Source organism: Leptinotarsa decemlineata, unplaced genomic scaffold (assembly GCF_025532065.1).
Source record: "Leptinotarsa decemlineata unplaced genomic scaffold, Ldec_3_MD MMD2_tig00000505_RagTag_RagTag, whole genome shotgun sequence".
Lineage (NCBI taxonomy): Eukaryota > Metazoa > Arthropoda > Insecta > Coleoptera > Chrysomelidae > Leptinotarsa > Leptinotarsa decemlineata.
The window spans coordinates 17,817,575-17,837,514 of NW_027412549.1; the positions used below are offsets into that span (position 1 = coordinate 17,817,575).

The 19,940-nt window shown below is 35.8% G+C and overlaps 1 protein-coding gene across 1 annotated transcript in view; it reads right to left on the reverse strand.

Moving 5' to 3' along the window:
• The window catches only part of LOC141481836 (cytochrome P450 6k1-like), a 43,384-nt gene that overhangs the window by 14,827 nt on the left and 8,617 nt on the right, over positions 1–19,940 (reverse strand). Inside the window, exon 3 of the mRNA XM_074174103.1 lies at positions 13,539–13,701. Coding sequence (XP_074030204.1) covers positions 13,539–13,701 — 163 coding nt within the window. The remainder of the gene's footprint in view (positions 1–13,538; positions 13,702–19,940) is intronic.

A 19,940-nucleotide genomic window follows, 5' to 3' on the forward strand; every position in this document is an offset into this window, starting at 1 on the left:
GGAGATGCCGCAGAGGATATTCACTGCCAAAATCGTGAAAGGAAAATTTGGTGAGGCGGTCTTGTTAGATTTGGGAGATAAAGTATCATTTCTGCCCCACCGAGTGACGGAGGCGTATCGTCCTCACTTAGAAGAATTTTCATCAGGAAAATACGCTATTGTGTTCAAAGGGTTGATGGACATTGGGAAACCGAATCTTGTCGTTTCATTTGAGATTGTACAAAATTAAGGTTAGTACTGTTTCCAATTTTTTCTTTGTTTTATAGGCAAAGAGTTTTTGGGTGTATACAATATTTTTCATTCGAGTCAAAAATTCTCACTCACAGATATGATCCGCATAAAGTAGTGTTTCCATACAATATATTTCCTTCACTTAGTACGTGCAGAATATGTGTTTTAAATTCATTATTTTGAATGACACTTGATTTTTTATTTTCATTATATGTGTAGCAATTACTTCATGGAAGACATTACCCTCTCTGTTGTCAAAAAATTTTGTTTAGTGTATGTTTTTATTAAAAAATCGAATTTATTTCAGTGTATGTTTTTATTGAAAAATCGAATTTATTTCAGAATAATACATCAACGTGTGCAGTATCAGTCAGAGTCATCTCAACAACAACATTCAAAACCGTCATAGCAACCTTTCCAGAACGAGTTTCAAATCTAAGCAGTTTCCATTTTTTTCAATCTATAGAGGCTTGAATTTGTCGATATTCAGTGATTTGTTGGACAAACTGCGTCTATTCAATATATACACAACCGTAATGAATTTGGAAGACTTTGAAGATTCATCGTGGTGTGTTCCAAAATTCAAGAAAAACACGCCGTTCTGTATGGGTCATTTCAAAGGAAATTTGTTCAGCTGCAGTCTCAATAACGTTGATATTTTATATAAATGGCTTTATAATAAACTACCAAAATAAATACAATACATATCACACACATCTTTTTTTGAAAATGAAAACTTATCTTATACAGGGAAAGTTGTCAAAAATGTGCAATAACAAAAAATTATATACCAGATTTTATAGAGATGAAGAAACATCATATTGAAAGATACTAAGTTGACAAAAACAGGACATTTTAGAAATGAAGGAAATAAGTTTGTCTGTCATTTTAAATTCTGATTCGTTGGGTCGATATAACAAAAAGTGGCATTTTATATCTTGAATTTTATTCAGGACACTATTATAGATTATTGACATTTGTCATTAAATTTCAAGTATGATATTTGGAAATTCATTTCGTATTGTAGTTTTTTCGAAATTCCCTTTCAAAATAGCATCCTTTGATATAGATACCGGACGAGTTCATTATGTGTAGATAACCTGATTTTAATTTTTATGACAATGTCGTTTGGTGTGATCACGAGTCCATTATAACAGGGAGTGAAATGAATTCTCAGACATATGAATATAACAAAGTAACGATACAGACAAATATGAAAAATCGTTATGAAATAATTCAAAGCCATGAATCGAAATACATGAATTGCTTTGATATTCTGAAACAAAAACACTCAGTATTCACAATTCCATTCATTATTCCAACTATCTTCAAAATGCACATCAAGCATTTTGTCGTAGTACGGTGACCGGAGCAAAGTTACAACTTCAGCATATGAATGTTTATAAATAGTGAGGTAGGTCAAGATCTTCAACAGGTATTACGAAATTCATTCGGTGTTCATTGATCACGAAACGGTTCGTAAGCTTTCGGAATACAATGCAAATAATTTTCTTTATGACTATTCGTTAGATATTAAATATTATTACCTCAAAATATATCGAAATCATAACACGTTTGCGATTCATTTTTTCAGTTACACTTGAAAAGTGAGTTTCAGTTTGCAGAAATAATAGCCCACACATGTTGGAAATTTTGCCATAGTGTGGTGAAAATCGTATTGAAAATTCTACGAAATATAAGCGCATACATACAGAGTGAATCAATATTTGAAATACGTCGTTTGGAACCCCCCATAACCCTTCTCTATCGAATTTTGGCAGAAATAATGCTGAGTCGTATTGTAGAGTTAACGTTCGAAATTGGGGAAAGTGAAGTATTCAACAGTTTTGCGTGCGACGGTTATGCGTGCGTTTTCGAACAGTTTACGTGCCTTTATTCGTTATCGTTTCGTCGTTATTGTCGTTTTTTTTTCCTATTTCAATATGACAGTCATTTAACACTTAATGCGTTTCGCTTGCCAAGTAAGCATCATCAGGAGATGACTAAAGTCCACGCTTTGTCGTATGAAGGTTCGTTTTGCGAATTTTCAGACTCCTGAACCGAACCTTGAGGAACAATCAGCCTAACTTCTGGTACAGAGTGGTGTCGTAAGCCAATCAGACTGGAGAAATCAAATATCAGTAGAATGATGGTTTTAGATGAAATTGAACTGAGGAATGTGGGTCGAATAATAATAATAATAGTGATAAAACATTAAAACTCAACTTGTGTTACAGAGTGGTGTCGGTCAGCCAATCAGAATGGAGGAATCAAATATCGGTCTAATAATTGTGTTAGATGATATTGAACTGGGGAATGTGGATCGAAAAATAATAATAATAATGATAAAATATTAAAATTTTGAAAGTGACGTAGTCAGCGTAGGAGGTGGTGGCGTGGTAGAAAATGTGTGAGGATTTGTGGAAATGAATGAGTTATTAGAAAAAAAAAATGGAGCAACTGTCAGAAGGGCACTAAGTTGTATATTCGCTGATAATAATCGAATCTTCGCTTACAGCACGTCAAATGAAAGGACAAAAAATCCAGAATCCATTGACGAGAGAATACAAAGATGGCGCAACATGTCAGAAAGACATTAAGTCACAATTTCACTCATGATATTTGGATCTTAACGTGCAGCACATCAAATGAAAGAGAAACGAATGCAAAATGTTATCGACAAAGAAAAAAAAACAAAGACAACGTAACATGTCAGAAGGGCAATGAGCCGTATTTTCGTTAATAATGATTTGTTCTCAACGTACAGCACATCAAATGAAATGGAAACGAATGCAGAATTCATCGACAGAGAAAAAACAAAGATGGCGCAACATGTCAGAAGTGCACTAACCTGCTTCTTCGTTAATAAAAGTCGCCTCGTCACGTGCAGCATATCAAAGAAAAAACAAAAGAGGCAACCAAAAGGGCACTGAACCATATTTTCGTCAATCATAGTCGGATCGTCGCATTTGACATGATTCATTCACTCAAAACTGAAATATTTAGAAGATACCAAAGGAGATCTCACGGTGACTATAAGTTCTGGTATGCTTTGTTAGGTATCGAATGATGCGTGCAATTTCGTTAATTCCAGCGACATGATTATTCCAAGACATATTGGTGTCCATTTGAACCTCAAAAAACTTATCGAAGCAGAAGGTGGAACCCCAAAAAATAGGAGATATAGTACACCAAGTCAGTGAAGAGCGGCATTTTTCTGCCGAAAAATTTTTGAATTTCTTCAAATTTTCCAAATATCTGTAACAGAAAGACAAAACTCAGCTGCGGAACGCTTCTATCTACTAAAGTTAAGTATGTGTCGGTAGTGTGTAACGAAGGTTTCCATTAAATTCACTGGTTGCGCCCTCTGGAGGATGTTTGTTGCGATACACCATAGGTGACAATATTTATTGTTTATCATTTCGAATCCATTGAATACAAGGGGTTTGGAAATAGAAAAAAACAACGTTTCAACGCTTTGTAGACGTGTTTGATGCTCTATGATCAACACCCGTTATCCATATTTTCATTATTATCCCGATTGTATGACCACCAAACATTAGATATCATCGGGATTGAAGGGAGCTGATAGGTTAGGTGGAGTACCAAGGTGGCCGATAGGTTAGGTGGAGTACCAAGGGGGCACGCTGGATGGAACGAGTATCGTAGCGATTTAAGCGTGGAACTCCGCCCCTCGGCCCCTTGGTACTCCACCTAACCTATCGGCCACCTTGGTACTCCACCTAACCTATCAGCTCCCTTCAATCCCGATGATATCTAATGTTTGGTGGTCATACAATCGGGATAATAATGAAAATATGGATAACGGGTGTTGATCATAGAGCATCAAACACGTCTACAAAGCGTTGAAACGTTGTTTTTTTCTATTTCCAAACCCCTTGTATTCAATGGATTCGAAATGATAAACAATAAATATTGTCACCTATGGTGTATCGCAACAAACATCCTCCAGAGGGCGCAACCAGTGAATTTAATGGAAACCTTCGTTACACACTACCGACACATACTTAACTTTAGTAGATAGAAGCGTTCCGCAGCTGAGTTTTGTCTTTCTGTTACAGATATTTGGAAAATTTGAAGAAATTCAAAAATTTTTCGGCAGAAAAATGCCGCTCTTCACTGACTTGGTGTACTATATCTCCTATTTTTTGGGGTTCCACCTTCTGCTTCGATAAGTTTTTTGAGGTTCAAATGGACACCAATATGTCTTGGAATAATCATGTCGCTGGAATTAACGAAATTGCACGCATCATTCGATACCTAACAAAGCATACCAGAACTTATAGTCACCGTGAGATCTCCTTTGGTATCTTCTAAATATTTCAGTTTTGAGTGAATGAATCATGTCAAATGCGACGATCCGACTATGATCGACGAAAATATGGTTCAGTGCCCTTTTGGTTGCCTCTTTTGTTTTTTCTTTGATATGCTGCACGTGACGAGGCGACTTTTATTAACGAAGAAGCAGGTTAGTGCACTTCTGACATGTTGCGCCATCTTTGTTTTTTCTCTGTCGATGAATTCTGCATTCGTTTCCATTTCATTTGATGTGCTGTACGTTGAGAACAAATCATTATTAACGAAAATACGGCTCATTGCCCTTCTGACATGTTACGTTGTCTTTGTTTTTTTTTCTTTATCGATAACATTTTGCATTCGTTTCTCTTTCATTTGATGTGCTGCACGTTAAGATCCAAATATCATGAGTGAAATTGTGACTTAATGTCTTTCTGACATGTTGCGCCATCTTTGTATTCTCTCGTCAATGGATTCTGGATTTTTTGTCCTTTCATTTGACGTGCTGTAAGCGAAGATTCGATTATTATCAGCGAATATACAACTTAGTGCCCTTCTGACAGTTGCTCCATTTTTTTTTTCTAATAACTCATTCATTTCCACAAATCCTCACACATTTTCTACCACGCCACCACCTCCTACGCTGACTACGTCACTTTCAAAATTTTAATATTTTATCATTATTATTATTATTTTTCGATCCACATTCCCCAGTTCAATATCATCTAACACAATTATTAGACCGATATTTGATTCCTCCATTCTGATTGGCTGACCGACACCACTCTGTAACACAAGTTGAGTTTTAATGTTTTATCACTATTATTATTATTATTCGACCCACATTCCTCAGTTCAATTTCATCTAAAACCATCATTCTACTGATATTTGATTTCTCCAGTCTGATTGGCTTACGACACCACTCTGTACCAGAAGTTAGGCTGATTGTTCCTCAAGGTTCGGTTCAGGAGTCTGAAAATTCGCAAAACGAACCTTCATACGACAAAGCGTGGACTTTAGTCATCTCCTGATGATGCTTACTTGGCAAGCGAAACGCATTAAGTGTTAAATGACTGTCATATTGAAATAGGAAAAAAAACGACAATAACGACGAAACGATAACGAATAAAGGCACGTAAACTGTTCGAAAACGCACGCATAACCGTCGCACGCAAAACTGTTGAATACTTCACTTTCCCCAATTTCGAACGTTAACTCTACAATACGACTCAGCATTATTTCTGCCAAAATTCGATAGAGAAGGGTTATGGGGGGTTCCAAACGACGTATTTCAAATATTGATTCACTCTGTATGTATGCGCTTATATTTCGTAGAATTTTCAATACGATTTTCACCACACTATGGCAAAATTTCCAACATGTGTGGGCTATTATTTCTGCAAACTGAAACTCACTTTTCAAGTGTAACTGAAAAAATGAATCGCAAACGTGTTATGATTTCGATATATTTTGAGGTAATAATATTTAATATCTAACGAATAGTCATAAAGAAAATTATTTGCATTGTATTCCGAAAGCTTACGAACCGTTTCGTGATCAATGAACACCGAATGAATTTCGTAATACCTGTTGAAGATCTTGACCTACCTCACTATTTATAAACATTCATATGCTGAAGTTGTAACTTTGCTCCGGTCACCGTACTACGACAAAATGCTTGATGTGCATTTTGAAGATAGTTGGAATAATGAATGGAATTGTGAATACTGAGTGTTTTTGTTTCAGAATATCAAAGCAATTCATGTATTTCGATTCATGGCTTTGAATTATTTCATAACGATTTTTCATATTTGTCTGTATCGTTACTTTGTTATATTCATATGTCTGAGAATTCATTTCACTCCCTGTTATAATGGACTCGTGATCACACCAAACGACATTGTCATAAAAATTAAAATCAGGTTATCTACACATAATGAACTCGTCCGGTATCTATATCAAAGGATGCTATTTTGAAAGGGAATTTCGAAAAAACTACAATACGAAATGAATTTCCAAATATCATACTTGAAATTTAATGACAAATGTCAATAATCTATAATAGTGTCCTGAATAAAATTCAAGATATAAAATGCCACTTTTTGTTATATCGACCCAACGAATCAGAATTTAAAATGACAGACAAACTTATTTCCTTCATTTCTAAAATGTCCTGTTTTTGTCAACTTAGTATCTTTCAATATGATGTTTCTTCATCTCTATAAAATCTGGTATATAATTTTTTGTTATTGCACATTTTTGACAACTTTCCCTGTATAAGATAAGTTTTCATTTTCAAAAAAAGATGTGTGTGATATGTATTGTATTTATTTTGGTAGTTTATTATAAAGCCATTTATATAAAATATCAACGTTATTGAGACTGCAGCTGAACAAATTTCCTTTGAAATGACCCATACAGAACGGCGTGTTTTTCTTGAATTTTGGAACACACCACGATGAATCTTCAAAGTCTTCCAAATTCATTACGGTTGTGTATATATTGAATAGACGCAGTTTGTCCAACAAATCACTGAATATCGACAAATTCAAGCCTCTATAGATTGAAAAAAATGGAAACTGCTTAGATTTGAAACTCGTTCTGGAAAGGTTGCTATGACGGTTTTGAATGTTGTTGTTGAGATGACTCTGACTGATACTGCACACGTTGATGTATTATTCTGAAATAAATTCGATTTTTCAATAAAAACATACACTGAAATAAATTCGATTTTTTAATAAAAACATACACTAAACAAAATTTTTTGACAACAGAGAGGGTAATGTCTTCCATGAAGTAATTGCTACACATATAATGAAAATAAAAAATCAAGTGTCATTCAAAATAATGAATTTAAAACACATATTCTGCACGTACTAAGTGAAGGAAATATATTGTATGGAAACACTACTTTATGCGGATCATATCTGTGAGTGAGAATTTTTGACTCGAATGAAAAATATTGTATACACCCAAAAACTCTTTGCCTATAAAACAAAGAAAAAATTGGAAACAGTACTAACCTTAATTTTGTACAATCTCAAATGAAACGACAAGATTCGGTTTCCCAATGTCCATCAACCCTTTGAACACAATAGCGTATTTTCCTGATGAAAATTCTTCTAAGTGAGGACGATACGCCTCCGTCACTCGGTGGGGCAGAAATGATACTTTATCTCCCAAATCTAACAAGACCGCCTCACCAAATTTTCCTTTCACGATTTTGGCAGTGAATATCCTCTGCGGCATCTCCACAGGCAAATCTACTACTTTGATACTTGGCTTTCTCTTCACGATCGAACTTGCATTCAACTTTTGTAAATCCATCTGTGAAAAATAAAAAATGAAAGCTTCATGTTTTGATTGACAATATATGCGAATACTATCTCAAACAAACCACGACATGTAAAACATTTGACTGAAATCATCCAACATATATATATCGAGAAAAATTTTGGAAATCAAATGATTCAACAATTCTCACCAATTTTCAAATAAATTACATTTGAATAAATTCATCTGAGGAAAAAGTCAAACCTAAAACACTTACTTTCAAATAGAATCGGTGCACTTGTCACTGGTATCACTTTCAACGGATGCAACTAACTCATTTCGCCATGCATGACGTATTTATAGTAAAATAAGTGATGACATATTTCAAAATGAAACAAAGAGCCTTTGTTTCGTCGCTTTGAGAACTGCGTATCTCCTGATGTAGATTCGACATTGACAGTGATCAATGTCACTTTGGGTTTAAATATAAAAATTAGTGATGACATATTCTGAAATGAAACAAAAGAAAATCAAAGAGTCTTTGTTAGATGCATATTCAGCGTTGACATTGATCCATGTCACCTTGGATTTGAATAGCGCAACAAACACATGAATTCTGCTTTTTTTCCCCCATTTTATTTGAAATGCTACATGTGATGATGCGACTATTATTAGTGAAGATACAACTTTGGGCCCTCTTGGCATCGTCTCCGTTTTTTTTCTCTGTTGATGAATTCTGCATTCGTTTCCCTTTCATTTGATGTGCTGCACGTTGAGATCCAACTATCATCAACAAAGATGTTGCTTAGTGTCACTCTGACATACTGCGCCATCTTTGTTTTTTCTCTGTCGATGAATTTTGCATTTCTTTTCCTTTCATTTGACGTGCTGTACGTGACGATTCGACAATTATTAACGAAAATGTGGCTTTGTGCCCTTCTGACATGTTGCGTCAGATTTGCTTTTTCTCTGAGGATGAATTCTGCATTCGTTTCCCTTTCATTTGATGTGCTGCACGTTGAGATTCAGTTATCATTAATAAAGATGTGGGTTAGTGCCCTTCTGACATGTTGCACCATATTTGTTTTTTCGTTGTCGATGAATTCTGCAATTTTTCTTCTTTCATTTGACATGATGTACGTAACGATCCGAAGTTTTTTCAATGATTCTGTTTGCAATTCTTCCTATGCTGTTTCACGTTAGGCGCTCGATATTATATTTTTCATAGTCTACACATTAAATCATTTGAAATGAGTAGCCACACCGACCTGTTGCGACTAGTATAGCAGAAATAGGTTATGAGGTCCTTTTGGCTTCGTAAAATGATTAACTATGTTTTTTGACATCTAAACGAATCCATTGATGTCAAAATTATCGGAATCGGACGACCGGAAGTAAAAACCGGAAGTGACCTGTTTTTGACGGATTCGAAACCTTCTCACCCTAAGGAATCCAAAAATACCATATGTTTCAGTATACGATGATTATTTCATTTTTTTTTGTCAACAAATTATGTGTTTTGAATCAAACTTTTGCAATTACATTACACTCGTAGTTGTTCATAACCCAACAACTTTTAATTTCAAATATGTTCAATGATTTTCTTCAAATGTGCCATTCTTTCTATGCTATTTCACATTAGATGCTCGATATTATACTTTTCATAATTTACAAATGACATCATTTGAAATGAGTACCCACATCGGTCTGTTGCTGCTAGTATAATGAAAATAGGTTATAAGGTCCTTTTGGCTTCGACAAATGATTAATTATGTTTCATGACATCTAAACGAATCCATTGATGTTGAAATCATCGAAATCGGAGGACCGGAAGTGAAAACCGGAAGTGGTCGTTTTTTGATGGATTCGAATGCTTCTCACCCTAAGGAATCCAAATATATCATATGTTTCAGTATCCAATAATTTTTTTCATTTTCTTTGTCAATAAATTCTGCGTTTTGAATCAAGCTTCTGCAATTGGAATAAACTTATAGTTGTTCATAACCCAACATTTTTTAATTACAAGTTTGTTGAATTTGCAATTCTTCCTCCATTTCTTATCCTTTCATTTGACGTGCTGTGTGCGACGATCCGATCATTATTAGTGAATATACAACTCAGTGTCCTTCTGACAGTTGCGCTATTATTTTTTGTAATAACTCATTTATTTCCACAAATCCTCACACACGCCACCACCTCCCACGCTGACTACGTCACTTTCAAGCTTTTAATGTTTTATCACTATTATTATTATGATTCGACCCTCATTCTCCAGTTCAATTTCATCTAGCACAATCAATCGAGCAATATTTGATGTCTTCATTCTGATTGGCTGACCGACACCACTCTGTAACAGAAGTTAGGTTGGGTGTTCCACAAGGTTCCGTTCGAGAGTCTGAAAATTCGCAAAATGAATCTTTATATGACAAAGCATGGACGTTAGTCATTTCCTGATGATGCTAACTTGGTTAGCGAAACGCATTAAATGATAAATGACTGTCATATTGAAACACGAAAAACCGTTACGACAATAACGATGAAACGATAACGAATAAACGCACGGAAAACGGTCGAAAGCGCACGAAAAACGATCGAAAACGCACGAAAAACGATCGTAAACGCACGAAAAACGATCGAAAACGCACGAAAAACGATCGTAAACGCACGAAAAACGATCGAAAACGCACGGAAAACCACTTATTTTGAAATGTCATTGTCGAATACTTGGCTCCCCCATTGCCCCCACGTTGAGTCCACAACGCTTAACCTCTCGACACTTTTGGATCTACTCTTTCTCCTGATGATGCTAACTTGGTTAACAAAGATACGAGACTTCCGACATGTTGGAACGCTAGACTTCTGTTGAACCGACATGTTTTTTTCTTAAATGATGTATTTTGAAACGCCCTGTATACACATTAATATCATATTTCAAATCGACATGTTTTTTTCCTTAAATGATATATTTTGACGCACCCTGTACACTTCAACGTCATATTCGTTTATCAATGATGTATTTTGAGATACCTTGTACACATTGAGGGATCGCACGTTGAAAACTTACAGCCTCGTGGAACTGTTATATTCTTTCTTAAATGATGTATTTTGACGCACCCTGTACACTTCGACGCCATGTTTGTTTTCAATGATGTATTTTGAGATACCTTGTAACATTGAGGGATCACACTTTGAAACGATACAGCCTCATTAATCTGTAATGTTTTTTCTTAAATTTGATTCATTATTATTAATATATCACTTTCGCGCTTCCAATTTCCGTCGAGTAGTTCACGATTAATTCCAAAACCGGCAACGCTACATTGCCCCATAAACATTGATTTATTGTACAACTGGCAACGCCGAACCTGACATGCTGGCATGTATTAACATTTGACAGATGCAGTCTTATGAGTCTAGTGTTTACAGTGTCCTTCTTCAACCAATAGATAGTTCAGCTAGTGACTCATAGATGACTCTGTGTATTCTATAACTTAATTTTCAAACCGGCAACGCTACATTACTCCATAAACATTGATTTATTGTACAACTGGCAACACCTGCTTGCACTAGCAACCGGTAAAACCTCAATCTCCATCTCTCTTTGCATCGATTACGTCACACGCGCCTCTCGCTCTTACACACACATACACATCTTTACATGAAATATTAATTATTTCCCAAATCTAAGTATATTTTCCTATCTTCAATATGATAATGACGATTACATTCTATGGAAATAAAAATAAAAATGCTGTCAAGTATAATGAATGAGTCAATATCGGTCCCGACAAAACTAACGCTGTAAATACCCAACATTCGCAGTTAACTTCAATATCTTAAGATGGTTTAGAGGCTAAGGACAATGTCTACGGCGCGGACGATCCAGGTTCGAATCTCATAACTATAAACTTTTTTTAATTAAAATCACGTGACTGTAACGTGATAAGGGGGCCGAGGGGTGAGGAAGAGTCTCAAGAGGGCCTGAGCGGTGATGTGGAGTACTAAGGGGGGCGAGGGCAAGGGGGTCGAGTTCCATGCTTGAATCGCTACGATACTCGTTCCATCCTGCGTCGATGACGTCACACGTTTCCCCCTCACAGACACCGTCCCGCACCCTCATTGACATTTGACAGTTGCACAGACACCGATCCGTATTGACAGACATCATAAAACCGGCAACTGCGCATACTGCGTCGCATGACAACACCCATATGTCTAGTGTTTACAGTGTTCTTCTTCAACCAATAGACAGTTCAGCTAGTGACTCATAGGTGGCGCCAGTGTGGTGTACTCGCGACGATGCATCTGGGTCACGTGACAATTTGGAGCGCTCTGATTGGTGTACTCGCGACGATGCGTCTGGGTCACGTGACAATTTGGAGCGCTCTGATTGGTGTACTCGCGACGATGCGTCTGGGTCACGTGACAATTTGGAGCGCTCTGATTGGTCGCAGGATCCAAAATTGCCAGAATGAACCTTCATAAGAAAATACATGGGGTTTTGATCTAGAAGCCCTGCTGCCTATATACTTAAGTTTTTAGTAAGTCCAGAAGAAGGAAATAAACATTTTCGAAAGCTCGACATAATACCAAAGAGTTTTTCTTACTTCCTGGAATCCTCAAAATTGACTGCAACCTCACAAACAGAAATCACATAGTGGTTTCGAAGTTCTTTCTTTCTTTCCTATCCTTATAACACTAATTTTTTATATTCCTAAGAGTAAGAAAATTATTTTAACCTATATTTGAGAGACTTATTATGTGTTGTTTACAACCGACTATTTTTTTTTGTTTCTATTACTCTTTATAACTGCTTTGTTTACGAGATGTTCATCTTTCGACAATAAAGTATACATCATTATTATTATTATTATACACATAGCAGATTACAGACAACCCACCTAAAACCAGGTATCACATATATATATCTTTGATAAAAAAAATATTTTTGATAGAAATATCTAGGGCTTTCAACACATTAAATTAATGCACCAAATGAAATTCCTTCAAAATAATCAATGTGTTTTTAGATATGCCGGTTTTTGTATCAAGGTCAAGAACTTACAAGTTATTTACATGGCTTTCAAAAGTATTGCTGATCTGCAGTTCAGCAAATCCTTCTCAGTAAACGTTGCTCTCGAAATCATATAGCAGGCCGGGTCCCCAGATATCAATCTCGACCAGAATAATCATTTTCTATAGAAACAAATTCCATCCCCATCCTTCGTGTTCAAAAGAGTTGACATAACTCATAAAATTGAAATTAAACCTTACAGGTCGGCAGAAATTCTTACAGGTCGGTCATCCCAAATATAAATCTCGATCAGATTAATCATTCCCAACAGAAAATATCCTAAAACCCACCCAATACTTTCACAATTCTCATAAAATTGAAAATAAACCTTGCAGGTAGGCAGAAATTTTTGCAGGTAGGGTCTTTCAGATATGAATTTCAACCAGATTATTTACCTTCAATTTCATGAGAAATGTGAACTTTTTTGAGCACGAAGGATGGTGTTTGGAAATTTTTCTGCCGAAAATTATTATTCAGATCGAGGTTCATATCTGTAAAACCCGATCTGTTAACATCAGCCAGCTAAGCATGACTTTTGTATTTGCAACTATACTTCTAGTCTAGTTACAATGAAATCATTTTGATTAAATTACAAAGTTATCGGATTGATTCCCTGATTTGTTGACGATATAATAGTTCTTACCAATTATATCCGTTGTATAACATGCGATAACCTCAAGAATATTCACATCACTATTTTCATTTGCGTTCTGCTCCAAACTGGCCACCATTTCGCCTGCACAATTTGAGATCGTAGCCAAAAATTTTCTCATTTTCACAGAAGTAAACAGAGAAGTCGACTTCGACTGAAATAAAAAAATGATTTTATCAGTAATTATCTCGGGAAAATCTTCAATAACAAACAAATATCATGAAACTACTTGGCCGCTACTTGATGAATTTTCATTATAACATATTCACCCTTAACAGTTTACAAAAACGCAACACGTGTTTCATGAGGCGTATTAAGCTATTGTATCCCACAATATAGTGTTATTCGAGTATGAAAACTCAAAATGAATACCATAACTTTTTCAAAGTTACATTTGAAATCACCTGTGGAAATTAAATCATGATTATTCGGTTTGTCCTCTATTATTGAGTATATTAACCTCAAAAATATCAGCATGGGTACTTTTTGTGAGTTCTTGATGTTCTAAAATAGCTTTTAGGTCGTCCAATATACGAAACTCACTGCTAGGAATGCCTTATTAATTATTGGCACAGTGGTGCTGGAACCTTATACTGGGTTGTTTCAAAAGTTTTGTCTGTTTCAATGTCATGTGTTTTGGAGCTACATATTTCAATGAATATTTGTTCGACTGTATCGTGATGTATACTGATCAATAGAAAATGTTGTACTTTAAATTTTAAACATTGATTCATCTAAAGTAACAATTCATTCATATATATATATATATATATATATATATATACAATTCCTTGGAGTTATTTGGGATAGCAGATCATAACGTTCGTCCTTCAATCTCTTCAAGTCAGGACAATGATATCAATAATAATAATAATGAAATTCAGATAAATAATTATCTTTTCACTTCCTTACCATATACCAGTGAAATTACACCAAAACTCACACGAATTTTCAAAAATATTGATAACATAAAAATTGCACACAAACCTATTTTAACAATTAATTCCCTTTTTTCAAACTTAAAAGATAAAATCCCAAAAAAATTTCAATCTCAAGTGGTTTATAGTATCCCTTGTACAAGTTGCAGTGCTGAATACATTGGTCAGACTGCCAGATTATTAAAAGACAGAATTTCTGCACACAAAAGTGACTGTAGACTTCATCCAGAAAGGTGTGCCCTTAGTGAACATGTTTACAATAATGGACATGTAATGGACTTTAACTCAGTAAAAATTTTGACCAAAGAGAGGAATGTTTCTAAAAGATTATTCCTTGAAATGACTTACATTTCGCAATCACAAAATTGTCTGAATAAAAAAACAGACTTACAACATTTAAGTGAAATATATTCCTATTTACTTTTTATAGACAAAAATTGGAATTCCTTCAAAGACAACTCACTTGACATTACTTAAATTCATTTATCAACTTATTAACAAAAATTATACAACAAAACTCTTTCTTCTGGAGGCAACTGTAACTCTTTGATTAATTGCACCAGCGGCAAATGCCAAGTCTACTTCTTCTTCAAAATTTAATAAATTGACAAGTGATGTGTTTCTAACCTAAGATCACCACGTTCTTTCTCAAATTTAAAAAAAACATTTTATGAATATTCCTCATTTAACTTTTATATTTGTAGCTTTCACTTACTTCATATGTCTTGTAATTTTACAGTTGTTATGTGTTTTTATCATGATCACAACTTTCATATTTTAATTTTAACTCAACTCACATGCGACCAATCTCACTAACATTGTAAGTATCCGTCTGTTAACTTAGTTCTGAATTAATTCAAAATCTATCATCTTAGCTCCCTGATGATGACAATAACCATTGTCGAAATATTGGAAATATAATGTTATAAGAGTACACTTGCGCTTCGCTGCTATCCCAAATAACTCCAAGGAATTGTTCGTAACTAGTCAGCAAAGACTACCTCTCTCTCTCTCTCTCTATATATATATATATATATATATATATATATATATATATATATATATATATATATATATATATATATATATATATATACCGGGTGTCCCAGAGCTTTTAGGCCAGCAGATATCTCAGTTACCTGCAGAACAAAAATTAAAACAAAAATATGTATCATAGGAGAACACAAGCACTTTCATGCAGCATAGTAAAATCCACCCCCTGGTAAACAACCCCCAAGAAACCACCCCTAACTTTTGTTTTTCAAATGGCACGCCCATGTTTGTTTTGGTTCAACTTACAGTCTTTTTCATTTCTCGGTCAATGATGTATCATGGTAGGTAGAATGACATGCAGAATCATAGAAAATAAAAACACAAATGAAATATTAATGTTTAAGGTCATCTGTATTTTGATACATGATACTACAGAAAATGTTCAAAATGTTGGCCAGCACTTGCCACACATGCTTCAAGTCGCCGAATCAGCGCGCGAGTACAGGAAGCCCTAATCATTTCCGGAGTAACGGTATGACAAGCCTCTAAAATTTTTTGGGTTAAATCGTCAATATTCATTGGTTGTGTTTCGAAGGCAACTCGTTTCAGATATCCCCACAGGAAAAAGTCCAGTGGCGTGAGATCTGGAGAACGTGCAGGCCATCGCACAGGTCCACTATTTCCAATCCAACGGTCTCGAAAAGTATCATTGAGGAATGTAGTAACTACATTATGGCTATGTGCAGGAGCACCATCTTGTTGCCATCACATTTGTTGTCGTTCTTCAAGTGGAATATCTTCCAGGAGGGCAGGTAAACAATTTTCCAAGAAATGTAAATATCGGTGGCCCGTCAAAGTGTCTTGGAAAAAATGGGGCCCGATAAGTCGTCCATTATGTAAACCATACCACACGTTCACACCCCACATTGTTTGGAAATTGGTTTCTCTAATCCAGTGAGGGTTGTCCTGTGACCAATAGTGCATGTTATGTCGATTAACAGTACCATTATTATGGAAGCGGGATTCGTCACTCCACAAGATTTGATTGAGGATGTTTGGATTGTCATGGACTAAAACTTGAATGTGAGCAATGAATGCCGTTCGTCTTTCGAAATCGGTAGGTCTGAGTCCTTGGTGTAAATGAATTTTGAAGGGATGATACTTGTACTGTTTGAAAATTCTTTGCACAGATGACTTACTGATCCCAATCTCTACCGCCAATGCACGAACCGAAATATGAGGATGTGCTTCGGCGTAGGCCAACACATTTATGCAATTTTCCTCAGTTCGCACGGGAGTAGGATGTACTTGATCTGTTTTTCCTGGAAATGATCCCGTTCGCATGGTATTTTCTACATACGAAAACGTATTACGACCTGGTTGTCGACGATCAGGAAAGCGCTGCCCATACAGCCTCTCCGCAGCACGTTTATTCTTTCAGCATTCACCAAAAATTAAAAGCATATCAACGTATTCGTTGGGAGTGAAGGTAAAAGGCATTTTGATATACAACAACAATATCACGACTGATGGCAATGTGTCATCCAGATATCAGAGGACTGAAAGGAAGCACAAAAAGTTCTAACATTTTATCGCCTCTTTTTCTGCGTAGCGTCCACTTTTTCTGGTGTCTACAATGCAGAACAATTCGATCAGTCCAGTTAATAGTACCCACTAACGTATTCAATTTTCTCGAACAATTATGATATATCGTTGGTTGAGAAATAACAAGAGCTGTCAGTTGAACGACAAACAACATGGGGTTGCCATTTGAAAAACAAAAGTTAGGGGTGGTTTCGCAGGGGTTGCTCGCGAGGGGGTGGATTTTGCTCTGCTACATGAAAGTGCTGGTGGTCTTCTATGATATACATATTTTTTTTCAATTTTTTTCTGCAGGTGACTGAGATATCTGCTGGCCTAAAAGCTCTAGGGATATTTTTAAAAATGGCAATAATTTTTTTTAGATCGCTTTAGGGAAAAAAATTGACGGGTGATTATTAAACGAATGTAACTTACAACAAAATTTATTAAATGGTCAAAAATACTGAGTGCGCATACAAGCAAAACTAAAAAAAAATATGGCTCTTCTTTGGCACCCCGAAAAAAAATCATAATACAAAAAAAATTGGAATCAGTACAAAGTATGGCCTCCACGCTGGTTTATTACGGCCCTACATCTATCGTGCATCGACAAAATGAGATTGTCAATGTCTTGTTGAGGTACATTTGCCCATTCAGCGATTAAAAGCTCTCTCAATTGAAACGTTGTGTGAATGTTTCCCATATCCGGAGTAATTCTTCGTTGAAGCATGTCTCACACATGCTCGATGGGATTCAGGTCCAGCGATTGTGCTGGCCATGGCATACATCAACTCCTTCGTTGGTGAGCCAGTCAGTCACTAGACGCGCGACATGTGGACGAGCATTATCGTGCATTAGGTGGAAGTTTTCACCAACAGCACCAGCAAACGGACGGACGATAGGTAGAAGAATGGTGTCGAGGTACTGTCTAGCTGTGAGGGAGCGATTTGGAAAAACGAGATCGGTTCTGCCGCCGATCATGATTCCGCCCCATAGCATTACTGTACTACCTCTGTATGTGTGGACTTCCTGGACGTGTCTCAAACGTTCATTATTTCCAGGTCGTCTCCACAGTCTTACTCGACGAGAATCTGGATGAAATCCAAATCTGGATTCGTCTGTAAACAAAACTGTGGCCCAATCATTTGCATTCCAGTTTTGATGTTCTTGACACCACTCTAATCTTCTACCACGATTGCCTCTCGACAAAGGTGGACATCTAAGTGGCTTTCTGTTGTGGAGATCTGCTTCATGCAGTCGATTTCTGACAGTATCACGACCAATGGTTACCTGGTGCGTCTGCTGCAACACGTTAACCAACTCAGGTGCTGTGATTGTCGGTTGTCTTCTTGCGGTTAAGACCAAAAATCGGTCTTGAACTGCAGTTGTAGCGCGTCCTCGCCCTGGATGTTGTTCGGCTGGACTGCCAGTTTCACGGAAACGCCGCCACAATCGACTGATAACACTTTGGGAGACCCCCAAACGAAGAGCTACATCATTTTGTCGCATGCCACCTTGAAGAAGCCCTACAGCTCTATTCATCTCAGCCAATGGTAAGTAATGGCGTTTCATGTTAAAGCACAATATTTCCAGTTTAATTGCTGAGCAAGAACTGCATAGAATGTACAAATTCGACACTTTCAGATTATTCATTTTAGCCGAAAACCTACAGTTTGTAAAAAACTTGATGAAAGATTAGTTACCGTTTTTGCAGGCTTTGTTCAACCCATAGAAATCTACAGGGTGGTCGAGTGTATCAATTTAATCGAAATTAAATGACCTCATGCATGTATTTTAATGATATTTAGTATGTTATAAAAATATCCCTAGACTTTTCCGATGTGTGTATTTCAAAGTACTCTTCTTTATCGTCTTCAACGACATATTATATATATATATATATATATATATATATATATATATATATATATATATATATATATATATATATATATATATATATATATATATATATGTACTGCATTCAAATTATTTACTCTCAACGAATTAAATAAATGAATTTATACGACGAAAATAAAATATTTATTCTTGAAAAATATCATTCATAACAAACAAAATAACAAATCTACTATGACGAATTTTAAAATATGTCCAGTAGTAACCAAGACATTCTCCAACAAATAGGTGTTTAGTTGAAGGGGATTGCAGTATAAATGCAGTATAAATAGATATTCCTTTGAATTATACTGTCAACAGACACATCGCACCCATCAATAAGACCGACTTGGCTTTCCAGCGGGGTTATTCGTGATATTCTTCAGTTTACTTCGAGAGCACGTTGAATAAACAGCTATACAACATGGAAGCTAGTTGTTCGGGAATCTGAAGCGTCCGAAATTGTCACCATTAAATATAAATGAAAAAACAAGTGTTATGAGAATGTATATAATTCTTTAAGAATACAATATCCGCCCGAAATAAAAAGTAAGGAGGAAGTAGTGCAAAAATGCGCGAGTATGACCGGTGTCAATAGATCGACAATTTTTAGAATTCTCAAGGAACTCAAGGTAAACAACAACTTTTTCGAGCCGAAACTATCCACTGGTAGAAAGTGTTTGGTTATCGATGAAGAAGCCAAGAATTGTATTAAGAGAACAGTACACTCTTTTTACATAAAAAACGAAATACCTACTTGAAATAATGTTTTGTTATTCATGAAGACAGTTTTTTTTCCTGATATAAGAAGAAGTCGATTATGAAAGATATTACATGAGCTGAATTTCACTTTTGGAAAGCAAGATAGAATGAGCAAGTTAATAGAAAAATCAGAGATTGTAGAATGGAGAAGAAACTATTTATGAGAAATAAAGAAAGCCAGAGCACTAGGTAAATCTATTTTTTATTTGGATGAAACATGGGT